The 14,928-nt window shown below is 36.7% G+C and overlaps 1 protein-coding gene across 2 annotated transcripts in view; it reads left to right on the top strand.

Annotated features, from left to right (window-relative positions):
- Positions 1-14,928, top strand: part of st3gal3b (ST3 beta-galactoside alpha-2,3-sialyltransferase 3b) — a 108,193-nt gene that overhangs the window by 7,019 nt on the left and 86,246 nt on the right. For both annotated transcript variants that reach the window (XM_038269953.1, XM_038269952.1), the window contains exon 2: positions 5,122-5,272. In XM_038269953.1, coding sequence (XP_038125881.1) covers positions 5,161-5,272 — 112 coding nt within the window. In that variant the 5' untranslated portion in view covers positions 5,122-5,160. The remainder of the gene's footprint in view (positions 1-5,121; positions 5,273-14,928) is intronic.

Genomic DNA, 14,928 nt, shown 5'->3' with positions numbered 1-14,928 from the left:
TTTCGCCATAGTCCTGAATCAATTCGATTTGGATTCATACAGTTCGAAATCGATTAATTTCGATTCTAACTGTTTTTACAATAATGAAAATGGTTCAACTGTGTTTCCAAATACTCCTGCATTTTAATTTTTCCTGTCACATTAAACACAAAGTGCAAACTTGTCAGACAGTTTGCACTTATGAGACAGTTTTGTTCACATTAAGTTTTAAAGTTGTTTGTGAAAAGTGAAAAAGTGAAGCCTCACTCAAGCAAGCAGATGTGACACAGCAGACATTCATGAGCTGCATTATCTTCAATTTACAAACCATATTAGCAGCGTTGTCTGTAACAACCACAGGGTGTTTACTGGTCAGCCTCCATTTGTTACTGTCTTCAGTCAACCTATTGGTTATATTTGCAGCTGTCTGGCTTGAAGTATTTTGAACGCATCTTTCCTGCTCATTTGAATGCGAACGTCACGCGTGTCACTATAAAACTAATCGATCTCATTCCCTAGACATTAATTTAGCAAAAATGTAAAGGAATCGATTCAAAATTGATTTTGTTTATCCAGCCCTACTACCAATGTTACGCTAAAGCGGGGCATACACTATACCATTTTTTTTTTTTTCCCTTTTCGGGCCGATTCTCCAGTCGTGGGGGAATTTTTCGATCTGGCCGATTTTCAGCCGTATCATGCGATGTGTAGTGTACAGGGGGTAACGAGGGGCGATCAGCCTCTAACGACCACCTCCACATCAGGAATCATGAGGTTGGGAGAAAATGAAACATGTTTGAAATTCAGTGGGCCGTTAAGAGGTGGTCGTGGACAAATCGCTCAGTGCGCAAACAAGGATTCTTCTTCATCTTCTTCCTCTCAGACGAAAACATAGAGGAATGGCGGGGGGGCAATGAGTGAAATGGAGTTCTTTCTGTCAAACTGACAGACCGTAGTAGCCACGTTTGCTCAGCCATGTCTTTGTCCAAATACGTCGTCTCGTTTTCTTTTTAGGGCTTTCAGCTCAATATTGCACAAATTACCAAGGCAGCGCGTTTCACTCTAGTGAGCTTCATATTCCTCTTTACTCATTTGGCTTCCAGATAGACGAGTCTAAGTAGCGCCATCTCACTGCCGAGCTGAGTCCCACCTGGTTTTTAGACGTACAGTGTGAGCAGGTAAATCACATCAGAGCGTCGGGTGTAGGAACAAACATCGTGAGCTGGGAACTCACATTGTGCAATGAAACCCTGCAGTGTGAGCCGTAGCTGCCTGCAATGATTAAAAAATCGTACATTGTATGCCCGACTTAACCTTTTAAAACCCTCCGGGTCGTTTTAAGTGGGGGTAATAATTCAGAATGCATAAATTCTACCGGTAAAATTTTTACCAGCAGGTGGAGCCGTTACGCACAGCTCCAAGCTGACACCAAAAGTTCCAAACGCCACAGCTCTGGAACTGTTATAGCTAGAGGCCTGCATTTTCTCAAAAATGTCTTTATTACTGCTGTTCAAAAAAGATAATTTCCGAGAATAAAAACCCCAAACTTTGAGTCATGTTGGAACTGATGCAGGTTGGTCTGTGTTCTAGTTAACCAATTTTAGGTTGTGTTAGCTTTCAAAATAATGTTTTGCACATATAATTTGGGCTTACAGTTCCAAAGTTATTTGCTTTTCCATTTGGGAATAAAAAATAGGCGAGGATTACCCAAAATGAGGTGGATGTTAAGAGGTTAAAGGAAGTGTTGCTAGGATACATGCTGCTTCCTCTAACTTCCTCCTTCCTCATTCATCTTAGGATCAGCTGACACGCTTCTGCGTTGACTGACTCATCCTGCGTCACTGCAACGCAATCCTACGGAGCCCCTAAAGGGACATGGAGGGAAAAAATAAACTTTTGCGAGATCTCGCAAAAAATAAACTTTTGCGAGATCCTGCAATACTTTTGCGAGATCCTGCAATACTTTTGTGAAATCCTGCAAAACTATTGCGAGATCCTGCAAAACTATTGCAGGATCTCGCAAAAGTATTGCGAGATCTCGCAAAAAATAAAAGTATTGCAGGATCTCGCAAATGTATTACAGGATCTTGCAAAAGTATTGCAGGATCTCGCAAAAAATAAGAGTGTTGCGGGATCTCGCAAAAATATTGCAGGATCTCGCAAGAAATAAAAGTATTGCGGGATCTCGCAAAAGTTCTTTTTTTCCGCTCCGTGTCCCTTTAGGGGCTCCGTACATTCCTGCTTTCAGTAGCTAATTGCTATCAGAATATTCCCAATGGCTCATTTGCACTTTTTTGTGGACTCAACCATTTTTCCAGAATAAATGGATTTGCCTTCAATTACAGCAGGAAAATAAGATTATCTGCCTGCAGAATTACTATGTCTACCCTTAAAATAAGATGATTAAATTTTCTGCTCTTGAACCAAGATCGTTTTTAAATATTTTAAGTTAAAATCACCTTATTCCATTTGATTCAATTGTTTTATTTTATCTACTCAAAACAAGGGAAAAAAGGTTATTTCAAGATATATTTCTTGCTCTCTACCTTTGCTGCTTTATTTTTTCTTTAAGGAACTTTAAAAGTTTTTATCAGTTGGTTTGTAAATAAACATGCCTAGAAAAGCTCATCTGTCTGCATTAAATTGTTTGCTTTGCTTTTATCTTTTCTGAGTTCAGATGCTAATCGTCTGATTCAGTCCAAACTTTTTATTTAAAGCTGCTTTTCAGCTTGGCTTTAAAGACTTTGTCGGCTGCTTTACGTTGTGATTACAGTCAGTTAGGTGCTTGATTAGTTTTATTTAAAAATTAAATACACTTCAAAGAAATTCTGCTTTAGAAAAAAGCTTTTTGTGCTGTTCCAGGAAGTCGTATTGGAATCTGAAAGGGGTGCATCTCTCTAGTTGTTTTTTTGTTTTTCTTCTTTTATCACTTTCTTTAAATATATATTTAAATAAGTCCCAGTAGCTATTTCTGTAAAATTGTCAGCAGAGGCGACGGCTGGTTTTAGATGGTCAAAAGTGAGTCTATCTGTGTTTGTCAGGTAACCTTTGAGCCGTTAACTGATGGCCAAATTTACCTGAATAAATACAGAATATTTTTTTCTTAGGTTTGTTGTGTAAAACTCTACAGTTAATCAGTAATGTTAGCAAAAAAAAACCAAAGTCAGATTTTACTGGCCCGCCTCTAAAATCTCCGATATTTTCATGTTTATGGAAATGCTCTGCTTCGGTTAAAAACCTTCTGTAACTCACTGGTTCATTTTTACGTGGCTCAGTTATTCTCATACCTTTTTATTGGTGACTTTTGTTCCATGTTCTTGTAAAAAGACTTTATCAAGCCTTTTATAACATTCTACAGTATACATACATTAAGTGATAAAAATGATAAAAGCTGGTATGATTCAACACTTAAAGCTACAATTACTGTATTGTGTCAGGACACCAATACAAGTAAAATTTTTTTTGTTATATTTATTTTTCAAAAGACTTTTATTTATGCTCCTTTGGAAAGTTTTCTTATGGTTTTGGATGGTTTTGTTTTTTGTTTTTTTCCAACTGGGAGCGAATAGTTTAACCTGACTCCGCCAGATGGGTTTGCTCCGCATATCCATCTGGAAACCTTCCGTTGAAGTAATTTTGGGAAGGGGCGAAAATACTGGTTAGCTGATTGGTCTATGTTGGTGATAGACGGGCCAAATAAACCAATCAGATCAACGGAGCATATGACGTACTAACAGCCAGGCTACTCTTGAGAAACTTTTGATTTTGGATAGGGTGGATTTAGTGGCAACGAGGAGGAGTTCTGTTTTATCACTGTTAAGTTTAAGGAAGTTTGAGGTGAACCAGTCTTTAATTTCAAGTAGGCAGTTGGTAAGGGACAAGGGGGGGGAGTGAGGAAGTGGGTTTACTGGATAAATAAAGATTGAATCTAAGTCCTGAAAAAGACTCAGTCGGAGTATCGGGAGCACAAAGTTCTTTCACTATGACGCAGAGTCGGCCTTTTTCAGCGCATTTTTACACCACATGAGCAAACAGACATTAAAACTTGCGTTGGTAAAACAAAGGAGGTGGATTAGCTGTGCTTCAGCTAATGCTTCATTGAAGCAACAGATGCTTCAATGCAGTAATTTGTTTTCTCTAGATTCATAATATTGAGTTTCGCAGTGAGGTTTTCATTGAAACTGATGACATTTGTCAGTGTTACATCATAGTGGCGCCATGGTAACACTGAAACTGCTTTTTACAGTGTTGCTGGGCCACAAACATAACACGTCAGTGTGATTGTGGATAAACCTGGTTAATTAAAGGAAGCCTTAAGGCCTGCATACTTTAAACGTTTCAACAGTTGTGCTTGGAAAAAAAAAAACAAGGTTGGAATTGTTTTATGCAAATTTCAGGAATGCACCTTCAGGCAAGACCTTGTCTTGGAAAATTACTCCAGTTGTGCCAAAAGTTGTTTTTTAACTTGTTTGGAATAACTATGACCTGCATGACTGAGAATCTTCCCCAGCAACACCACTTGTCTCTATTTTTTATTATTTTTAATGCTTTGGATGTTGAGCCCCTGAGTCAACCTGCAATAAATATTTGTTTAGAGGTGATCAGAAGCTAGAGATTAAGCTGAAGCAACATGAGAGATGTGTGCACAGGCTTCAAGTAGGAGGAGGATTAAATTAATAATCTGCTTCTTCATCAGGTTCAGATCAGGAACGTGTTTTTTCTCCCGACCCACAGCCATATTTTGACCTACAGCTGTCCCGTCACATCCTGTTGTATCATACATCCTGTCATCCTTTAGTGCTGGCAGTAGGATGCAGCACATCTTCTATCAGTCCGATGTTGTGATCAGGACGTCTTCCGCCATCTTCTGGCATAGCAGCATCAAAGCCATGAGTATATCGGTTCAATTTGGTGCAAAATAATGTAATTTTATCATGCATTGCAGCCATAGCAGGAATATATCAGGATGTTAGATTTTCTTCATATCGTCCAGACATACCTTTGAGGTCAGAAACAAACAGAAAGTCTGGGGTTAAAATCGCAATTCAATACTAATCGCACTTTTTTTTAATTGTCTTTGCAGTGTTTTTTTCTCTCCCGCTGCCTCTAACCTCCCCCCCCCCCCCCCGTTTGTCGGTGCAGGTGATGACCTGGATGGTGCCATGTGAATGACCAGAGACCATGAAGCCCACACACAAACTGCTGTTTGTCCTGTGTGCCTGGCTGGTTCTGGTCTTTATTTACTACGCCTCCATGAAGCTGCACCTCTACGGTCTCTGGGGTCAGAAGCCTCGTAAGTCTCCGCTTTTGCTTTACACTTACTGCTCTTGTACGCTTATGCACCCGTCTCTGTGCTTTCCCTGCGAGGCGCTGGCATGTTTCTGTCTGTTTTTGCCTTGAAGGGCTCGGTCTGGGTGTCGTTTTATAGAAACGGAGACCGTACGGCGTTGATCTTTACTCGGCTTTCTGCTGAGACACGATTAGCCTGAGCTAAAGCCACCTGCATGTTCTGTACTTCTTACACAGGAAGCTTCTCTATCTCTGTGACCCTGAAAGATGAGGTCCAGTGATGTTATCAGTGTATCATACTCTGAGGCGAGGCTTCCTCTTCCTGCTGAGAGGCGGCGGAGTGACGGCCTGGGGTTTAGAGACAGCAGGGCAGTCTACTCTCAGATAGGTGACCACTTCCGACCGCAGACGGTCACTCTGGGCTAAATGGTGTGATGTACGACTGCAGTGGCTGATAAAGCTGCTTATTTTACCCCCCCTCTGACTCTTGCGGTGATGCAACAGGAACTGAAATATAAATATTCTTTCCTTTGAGCTGCTTGGCTGATTTCTGAACTCTGGTTTTGTAACTCTGCGGCTCTTTGCTGATGTGAATTTTGGCCAAATAAATTTTTCGTTTCTTTCAATCATAAACGGATATCTGTTCTGTTTATATCCCCAACTTTAGCATTTTTATATAAATAAATAATTTATCTCTGTCATTTTTAATTTATTGTTCATAAACAAACGGCTCTGAATTTACAGGGTTCCCGCAGGTCCTTAAAAAGTCTTAAAAGGCATTGAATTCTTCAAAATAAAACTAAGGCCTAAATTGGTATTAAAATGTCTTAAATCAGTCTTTCGTAGGCCTTAATTTTTAATACATCATAAATAGGATCGTTTTATTATGATTTATTTTTGTAATCTAAATAAAACATTAAAATTGACCTTTTTTTTTTTAATTTAAAAAAATAATTATTGGTTCCGTCCCGATAGCGGAACCAATAAAAGCGTTGTTGCTGCCGGGACATTTGGGAGATGCACCATTAACTTTTTGTCTGGAAAATATGAGCAAGTGTAAATGTAACCAAAATAGTCTCCAGCCAAGAGTTTCCTCCATGGCTAAAACCAGGGAACATACATGAGGCTCAGTGGATTTAGTGCAAGAAGTCATTCAAGCTCAGAACGATGGGAATTAAGGCAGTGGAGTCGCACATGCGAAGCACGAAACACAAAGCGTCAAAATGGGGTTACAGAGAAACAGCCGGTATTTCTCAGTTTAGTTCCACCCTTGTCTCTGCAACGCCTCCACTTATCACCAAATCAAACATACTAAGAAAACCATACAAAGAAAAATAGCTGCAAAAAAGACTTAGCACTGGTTATGTTGGGGCTTTAAAACTGATTTGTTTTGTTCCCTGCTAAAACAAAGTTTGTGAATTCAGTTAAATAATTGTTCAAATATATCTGTAATTTGTGTGTTTTTAGCTTTCCTTCTGTATGGGAAGCTTTTCAACATTTGAAACATTAGTGCAGTGGTTTATGTTAAAATAAACCTTTGGGTGAATTTGATGCAAGCAGGTTTTTCTTGTGTTTCTTGTGAATTTGGTCTGAAATTTTGATTTCAAGTGCCATTAAAAAGTCTTAAAAAGTCTTGAATTTAACTTGCTTTATGCTGTAGGAACCCTGATTTAACATCCCACCTCAGAGTATCACTGCTGCCATGGGAACAAGAAATCATCCACTGATTACATGGGGGCATGGCCACCCCTGACCCCCCCTTCTAGCTCCGCCCCTGAGAGGCAGACTCTAAAAACAGACATCAGGTCTCACTTCAACATAAATTGCGTTTGTCTCTGCTGCTTTTACGTCCATAAAGTTTTTTTTTTTTTCAATTTAAAGGAAAAGTCCGCTTACATTCAGAAAACAAACTTCTGAAAACACTTTAAATATGAAATTATTACACACTGTTCAATAAATAAATGTTTTTATTGAGGAGTAATTTTCTCTAAGGCGTGCAGATGGCGCAGTGGTTGGCGAGCACGACCCATGTACGGAGGCCTTAGTCCTTGACGCGGCCGACCCGGGTTAGAATCCGACCTCGGGTCATTTTTTATTTTATTTAACCTTTATTTAATCAGGAAGTCCCTTGAGATTGAAATCTCTTTTTCGAGGGAGACCTGGCCAAGACGGTACACCAGTTAAAATACAAACATGTCCCCCCCCCTCTCAAATAACCCCCCTTTACCGTCAGCCTACTGTTGAAAAAACGAGCCACTAGTGCCGCAAAAACTCAACAAAAAAAAGAAAACATTCTTCTTCCAAATGTCTGCTACAGATTACGTGTTTTTTTTTTTTTTTTTTTTTTTGGGCCAGAAGTTCCATGTCAGGAGGGAGGGGTTACTATATTTGGGCATAAATGGCCGCTCCCAGACTCGGGGATCACGATGAAAGTGATTAGTTTTATTTATTTACTGATTAACGCTCATTAAATCACCACCAACGTATTGTTTTAGGTGTAAATAATGATCCAGTGATTATTCCTGCTGACCAGACTTTTCCTTTAATGAAGTTGATCCATATTTTACCCGGTAACAGGAGCAGTACCTCCTTATGTAACTCAAGTTGCATTATAAAATACAGGAAAGTTCTCCTGTAAACAGGTTAGTACTAACGCTGAAACTATTAATCTGATTAATCAATTATTGAAATAAGCCTCAACTGATTTAGTGATCAGTTAATCTGCTGATGAAGATTCTCAGTCATCCTGGTCATAGTCATTCTGTAAAAATAAAAATATCCACAGGACTTGGTTTCCAAGATTTGAAGACGTTTCGCCACCTCTGCAGGAAGCTTTCTCAATTTAAATGTCAAAATTGTCAAATTGAATTGAGAAAGCTTCCTGGAGAGGTGGCGAAACGTCTTCAAATCTTGGAAACCAAGTCCAGTGGATATTTTTTTTTTATTTTTATGGAATGATCAGTTAATCGTTAACTGGAGTTACAGGAGTTTCTGCTTTTTTCCCCCTTTATATTCATTTGTTTTAGCCGAAGCTAACAGAGGTTGGGTGCAGCTAACTGTGTTTAGAGCGTTTTGAGTCAGTGTTCCTCTCTCCCGCTGCTCCCATGTCCCGCCTCTCGGTGTGACATCATCGGATCTGTCGCTTAGCGACATCTGATTGGCAGTTGCATTTCACTGACAGAGTCGCTACATGGAGGACGAGAAACACAGCAGCACTCAGTGAATATTAACCAGCAGCTACTTCGATGTTTAAGTGAAAGTTAGGAGACGGGTTGGTTAAAAAAATATAACCTGACTCCGCCAGATGGATTTGCTCCGCATATCCATCTGGAAACCTTCTGTTGAAGTAATTTTGTGAAGGGGCGAAAATACTGGTTAGCTGATTGGCCTATGTTGGTGATAGACGGGCCAAATAAACCAATCAGATCAACGAAGCATATGACGTACTAACAGAGCGACGACCAAGAGGAGCCAATTGATAGATCAAACTCTTGCCGAAACCAGTCGGGAGAAGAGCAAAAACATCTTTTCCCCTGAGAAAAGCCTCCAGAGCAGTGTTTTGCTCTTCTTTCAGTGAAGAAATACTCTGTAATTCCCATAAAACTTGCTCGATAGCCACGCTAACGCTAGTTTCATCGGCTGAAGCCGCCATGCTCTTTTGACTGAACTGTCGCGCTTCTCATTGCGTCAAACCTCAACCCGCCTCAAAGCCAACGCTGATTGGACGTTCGTTTGGTGAACGGCTCCAGATTTTCTTTAACGGAAAGTAGCCAGACTGATTAGCAAGTGAAATCTTGAAAGCTCGCGAGATCAGGATGGTCTCACGAGGCTAAAAAAAATCTGTTCGTTTGACATACGGAGCTTTTTCAGCTAAAAACGGCAACAGATTGTAAGTTTATACAAGTTAGTATTTTAATGCAAGAAGCTTGAGAAAACACAGTTTAAATGTTCTTCTTTACTAGTTTAAAAAATTCTTGGCTTCCCAGAGGACCATGGCTCTCAGTTACAGGTTAAAATGAACACATTTTCTTATTGTACAGACAGAATCAGACTGCAGAGCTTCTACATATCTTGAAATTTATTTTCTGGCGTCATTATATTAGTAAAGAGGTTCATAAATCTTTTTAAACAGAGAAATAGGTATTTCTCTGTTTAAAATATCTCTGTTTAAAATATCTCTGCAATAAAATATATCTCCAGGTTTACCAGAAAGTTTACAAAAAAAAATATTTTAAAATATTTAAAATGCAGCATATCCATATTTTTCTGGATGGAATTGAAATTATACTTTTAGGGATGCATGATATATATCGATTTTGGCTTCGGAATCGACTGTTATTTTTTTATACATCAATGTTTTTAGGCTCTATTTATGTAATGCAGTAAAAGGCATCTCTCTAACATCTATAAATATATATATCGGTGTATTATGGTTCTCTTGTGTTTTCAACAATAGAAAATCATTCAATAATTACGTTTAACCAGTTTTTATTATATAAAATCACTTCTTTAAAGGACCTTTGACTATCTGATCATTTAATTAATCCAAAAAATAATCGCCATATTAATTAATTTGTAAAATAGTGGTTAGTTGGAGCCCTTCTCCATTCATAGGTCAGTATCAGAAGCCCTACCTATGACTCAGCAGGCATGAAGTAGATCTCAGCCTTAATGGTGACCTGTTAGAGAGTTTGGACTGGACCGACGTAGAGCTTTAACATAGATGCTACTCTGATCTGGTCGGCTTGTTGATTTTTTTATTTTTTTTATGAATTCTGTTGAACCTGCTGGTTTTTATGGAGGGGCTTCTTCTCAAATGCTCCCTTTTTGTCTAATTTGATTAGTTTGTTAGGATTTTTTATTTGTTTTTTTCCAAATCGTTTAAAATTTGTTATTCAGAAGAAATGTTTTAGGTGATTTTCCTTTATCTGTATAAATATATTCCAGAAAATATGAGTTATTCAAACGTTGTTTCCCTCAGTGTGATAAAGAATGGTTAATATTCAAGATCTGTGTGGAACCACAGTTCCCACTGTTGTCCAGCAGAGGGAGCCAGAGGACTGCTGCTTCATTTCATTGACTCCATCCTGTTGGTTCTTTAATCTTTCACAGATAAAAACACCATCAGCTGATGTCAGCCTTTCTAAACTTTGGGTCCCCAACCCTTTTTATATCTATTTTAAAATAACACAATAAAAATTTTAACATTTTTGGATCCGTTTAATAGGTTTGGTCTTTTTTTTTCTGTGCATTTAACACATTTATTAAAGGCTTAATGAAATAAGAACTGCACTTAAAATAATCTGAATGGCTCAGAATAACGGAAGAAAGAAGAAAACCAAAAACCATCTAGAAATAAGTAAAAAAGTTCTTAAATTAAGAAGGTAAATAAAGTGATTTGCCAAAGGAATGAGTATTTTTATGCTTAAAATAAGATAATTAGATAACATGCACTTGGAAAAAAATCAATGCCATTATTTGATCTTATTTTAAGTGTAAATTGTCTTGTTCCATTGGGAAAGTGTTTCACTTACCTCCTCAATTTAAGAAAAAATGAACTAATTTTAAGAAAAATTGACTTATTTAGATTTACAGTTTTTGTAGTGAGTGTTATGCTGGGAATGTTACAGCATCATCTCTGCTTTCTGCACATAAAATGTACATCTGGGCTTTGATTATCATTTAGAAATCACTTGTAGCATTTTTAAAACCTTGATCAAATAACTTCCTATTTGTTTCTTTTGTTTTTTTAGCTGCATGGTGTAAAATAAATGCCCCGTCCACCTAAATAAGTTCCCAGAACTCAAATAATTTCTGATAAAACAATCCGTTTATGGTTCTTTCTTTGTTTTTGTTTTTTTGTTTTTTTTGTTTCAAAACAAAAACGAAAAAACAAAACAAGCATGTGGTTTTTCAGTTTTTAAAACCTAAATTGAAAAAATTATAAAAATCCAATTAATAGAAAATCAACAGCGCTTGAGTTTAGTTTTGCCACCTAAATGAAAATTTAGATGAACAGTTTTGAAAACTTCGGTTTTCATTCTTTTCCTGCTTTGTGTGTCAACTTTCATGGTTGACACGTTACCGCCACCTACTGGTAACTATAAAAGTTATGTATTGGGAGTTCAGGTCTTCATTTCCGGTTCTGCCATAAGGTCCAATAAATTAAAAACAAAATAAAAGTTTGTCTTTGGTTTAACCATTGCAGTTAAAAAAATCTTTTTTCATTTTTGCAAATGCCGTTTTTCTAATTTCGTTTTAAAAAATTGAAAAACAAAAATCCACATGCTTGTTTTGTTTTTTCGTTTTTGTTTTGAAACGAAAAAAAATGAACCAACCATACACGGATTTAAAACACTGATGTTGATCATAAATGACTTTTTTTTTAAGTTTTATTCAGATTTGAGTTTAATCAAAATGGTTTATTACACAAACTCAAAACTTTTTTTATATGAACTTAATGTTTTTTCTCTTATTTTTAGGCTGTAGTTTCATTTATTTTGTTTTAACAACAATGAAACAAAATTCACTCCAAAAAAAAAGCGGAGATACTTTCCTGAAAAGCAGAATTTTAGAATTTTTTTTTTATGGAATAACTTTAAATTCATTAAATCACCGCAAACGTATTAGTTTTAGGTGTAGATAATGATCCATTGATCATTCTGTGCTGACCGGACTTTTCCTTTTAAGATTTTTATCTGAAGAGTTTAATTTTATGTAGTGTTGCACCGATACCGATACCAGTATCGGACGAGGCCCCGATACTGCCCTAAAATGGTGGTATCGGTATCGGCGAGTACCAACAAATAGGGCACAGATACCATTTTGAGAGCCATAAGTTTCTTCAACTATTGTCACCCACTCCTGGTAGGCAATAAAAAGTTCTACTGGATTCACTTTGTATTAGATTTTTTCCTGCTTCACAAAGGTAGGCAGCAGCTCGACAAAGCCATTATGGCAATTATTTTACATTATTATGGTATCTGTATCGGCCGATACTGCACAGCCAGGTATCGGGTATCGGTATCGGGGCCAAAAAATGGCATCGGTGCAACACTAATTTTATGTTAATTTTTTTCCTGAACCTTTAACAAATGGCTGTGGATATGGAGCCTGTGGAATAGAAAAATAAACAATTCCTCAAAAAAAAGCAGGAACTTGCCCAAATATACTTAGAAAAATAACAAAACTGATTCTATAAGAAATTCATGAAAAACGCATATTTTTATTTGGTCCAACATAACTTTAGAGGCAATAATGCTGATGCTGGCACTTACATTGTTTAGTTTATAAACCTAAATATAATTATTAACTTGGCTTATTAACTTTTTAACTTTATTTTTTTACTTTTCAATTAGATTTTTACCCTTTTTCCTGACTTGTCAACTGTTTTTCGGCTTAATTTCCAGTAGGGAATCTATCAGTCAAGGGCTCATCTAATTGGTCAAATGCCAAAATAAGAAGCACAGCCATATAGCAGCATCTGCTGAATGCTGGATATAGATATTGTGCTTCTAGATCTCACTGAGGGACGGGGGGGGGGGGGATGCAAGTGATAAAAAAATGCTAACTTGCCCTGTAAAGCGTCAACATTTATTTTTTTAATATATTATAAAAGCTGCCAGCTTTTGCCTGTAACCCTGTTATCCTATCAACTCCAAACAACTTCTATTATGCTTATTTCATTTTTCACTTTCTAAAAAAAAATTTTTAAATGTAGTATTTAATACACGATTAATTTAATATTTTGCTTAAATAAAACTTCCGTTCTAAAACGATTTTAAAAATGGATGTTTAATTTTGAAATGGTTGTTTTTCTTTCTTTTCCTCATTATTTTACATTTTTTCTTATCGAGGACATGAATTTTTATAATTTTTTTTTATTTTTGTGCAGTTTTCAGCAGCTGAACTTGAATCTGCGTACCGTTGGGGAAAACATGGCGGTCTGTTTCATCACCTAGGAGAACAGGACCTCATGAGAGACGCTGGTTCCAGGTGTAGGCCAGGCGGTCTGTCCTCGGTGGCACTAATATGGCTCCCCACTTCATACGTGTGCTGCTCCGGCCCTCTGCTCTGAATCTCATTAGCATCGAGCTCAGCAGCTGCACAAGGAGCCGGCCATAAATATTCTTAAGTCCAGCTCAGTTTTCGACATCAGGGATCAACTTTTCTCCTCTCTGAGGTGTAGTGATCCACCTATACGGTTTCAGCCGCGCCGGCTGAGCTTCACTAATTGGTGGAATCTGATCTTCCTGAGCTCTCGGGGGAGGAGGTCATGTGGCGCTCGGAGTTTGTTTTTAAAGAATAAAAGTTTATATTCGACAAAAATCAAAAGTTCAACGTTTTTTTTGTATCTGACTAATCATTGGCATCTGGATGAAATGGTGTCACAGCTGTTCTCTGGTTATTGTGACAGAAAACTGTCATCTTTTTTTCTTCCTCATTCTTCTAAAGTCCAGCCTTGAGTCGAATAAGAGGAAGTTTGTTCTTCTTGTTGTAATCCTTAAATTCATAAATATAATTTTTAACTGGAACTTCAGCAACTGAAAATATATTTTATTTTGTTTGAGTCCTTCAAACATGATCAGGAGTTTATCAGCATAATGAATCCCCAGAGGTTGCATGGTCTTTACAGTAGTAGGGCCAGAATTTCTTTATTTATTTATTTTCAATATGAGGATAAAGTCATAACCTTATGAGAAAAATGCCTCAGCATTATAAAGTCATATTATGAGAATAAAATCGCAACATTATCAGAATTAAGTTATACTATGAAAATAAAGTTGAAATATTAAAAAAATAAATTTGTAAATTTGCGAGAATAAAGTTGAAAAATTACAAGAATGAAGTCATTAAACCACAACCTGTTTCAGAAAGGAAGCTTCCAGAATAAATGGCTTCCATACAGACATAGTCATCCTAACAATCGTTTCAAAGTTATCATACTGATAATAATTTAATGCTAAAAGTCTCAATATTTCCTTATTTGTGAAAGTATAACTACTAAAGTATAACTACACAAGATGACGACAATCTTCATTTTAGGGAAGAAAGTGCTTCTTGTAAGAGTTGGTCGTAAAACACAACTGTTCTCGTATTTTATGACTTTATTCTCATAAATTTACGACTTTATTCTCGTAATGTTACGATTTTATTCTCGTAAATGTACGACTTTATTCTCTTAATGTTACGATTTTATTCTCATAAATGTACGACTTTATTCTCCTAATGTTATGATTTTATTATATATAATTTAGACGCTAATTTTTTTAAATGTACGATTTTATTCTCGTAAATGTATGACCTTATCGTAAATGTACGACTTTATTCTCTTGTTACAATTTTATTATAATTTATGACGCTATTCTCATAAATGTAAGTTTTTATTCTCGTAAATGTATGACTTTATTATCGTAAATGTTACAATTTTATTAGAATAATTTTATGATGCCTTTTTCATAAATGTACGACTTTATGCTCTTAATGTTACGATTTTATTAGAATAATTTAATGACTCTATTCTCATAAATGTTTTAATTTTATAATAAGAATTTTATGATGTTGTTTTCGGAAATGTACTTTATTCTCGTAAAAATACGACTTTATTCTCGTAAATTTACGATTTTATTCTCATAATGTTACGATTTTATTATAATTTTA

Source organism: Cyprinodon tularosa, unplaced genomic scaffold, assembly GCF_016077235.1.
Source record: "Cyprinodon tularosa strain WSP-4 unplaced genomic scaffold, ASM1607723v1 ctg744, whole genome shotgun sequence".
In the NCBI taxonomy this organism is placed as follows: Eukaryota; Metazoa; Chordata; class Actinopteri; order Cyprinodontiformes; family Cyprinodontidae; genus Cyprinodon; species Cyprinodon tularosa.
This window is presented reverse-complemented; position numbering and strand designations above follow the sequence as displayed.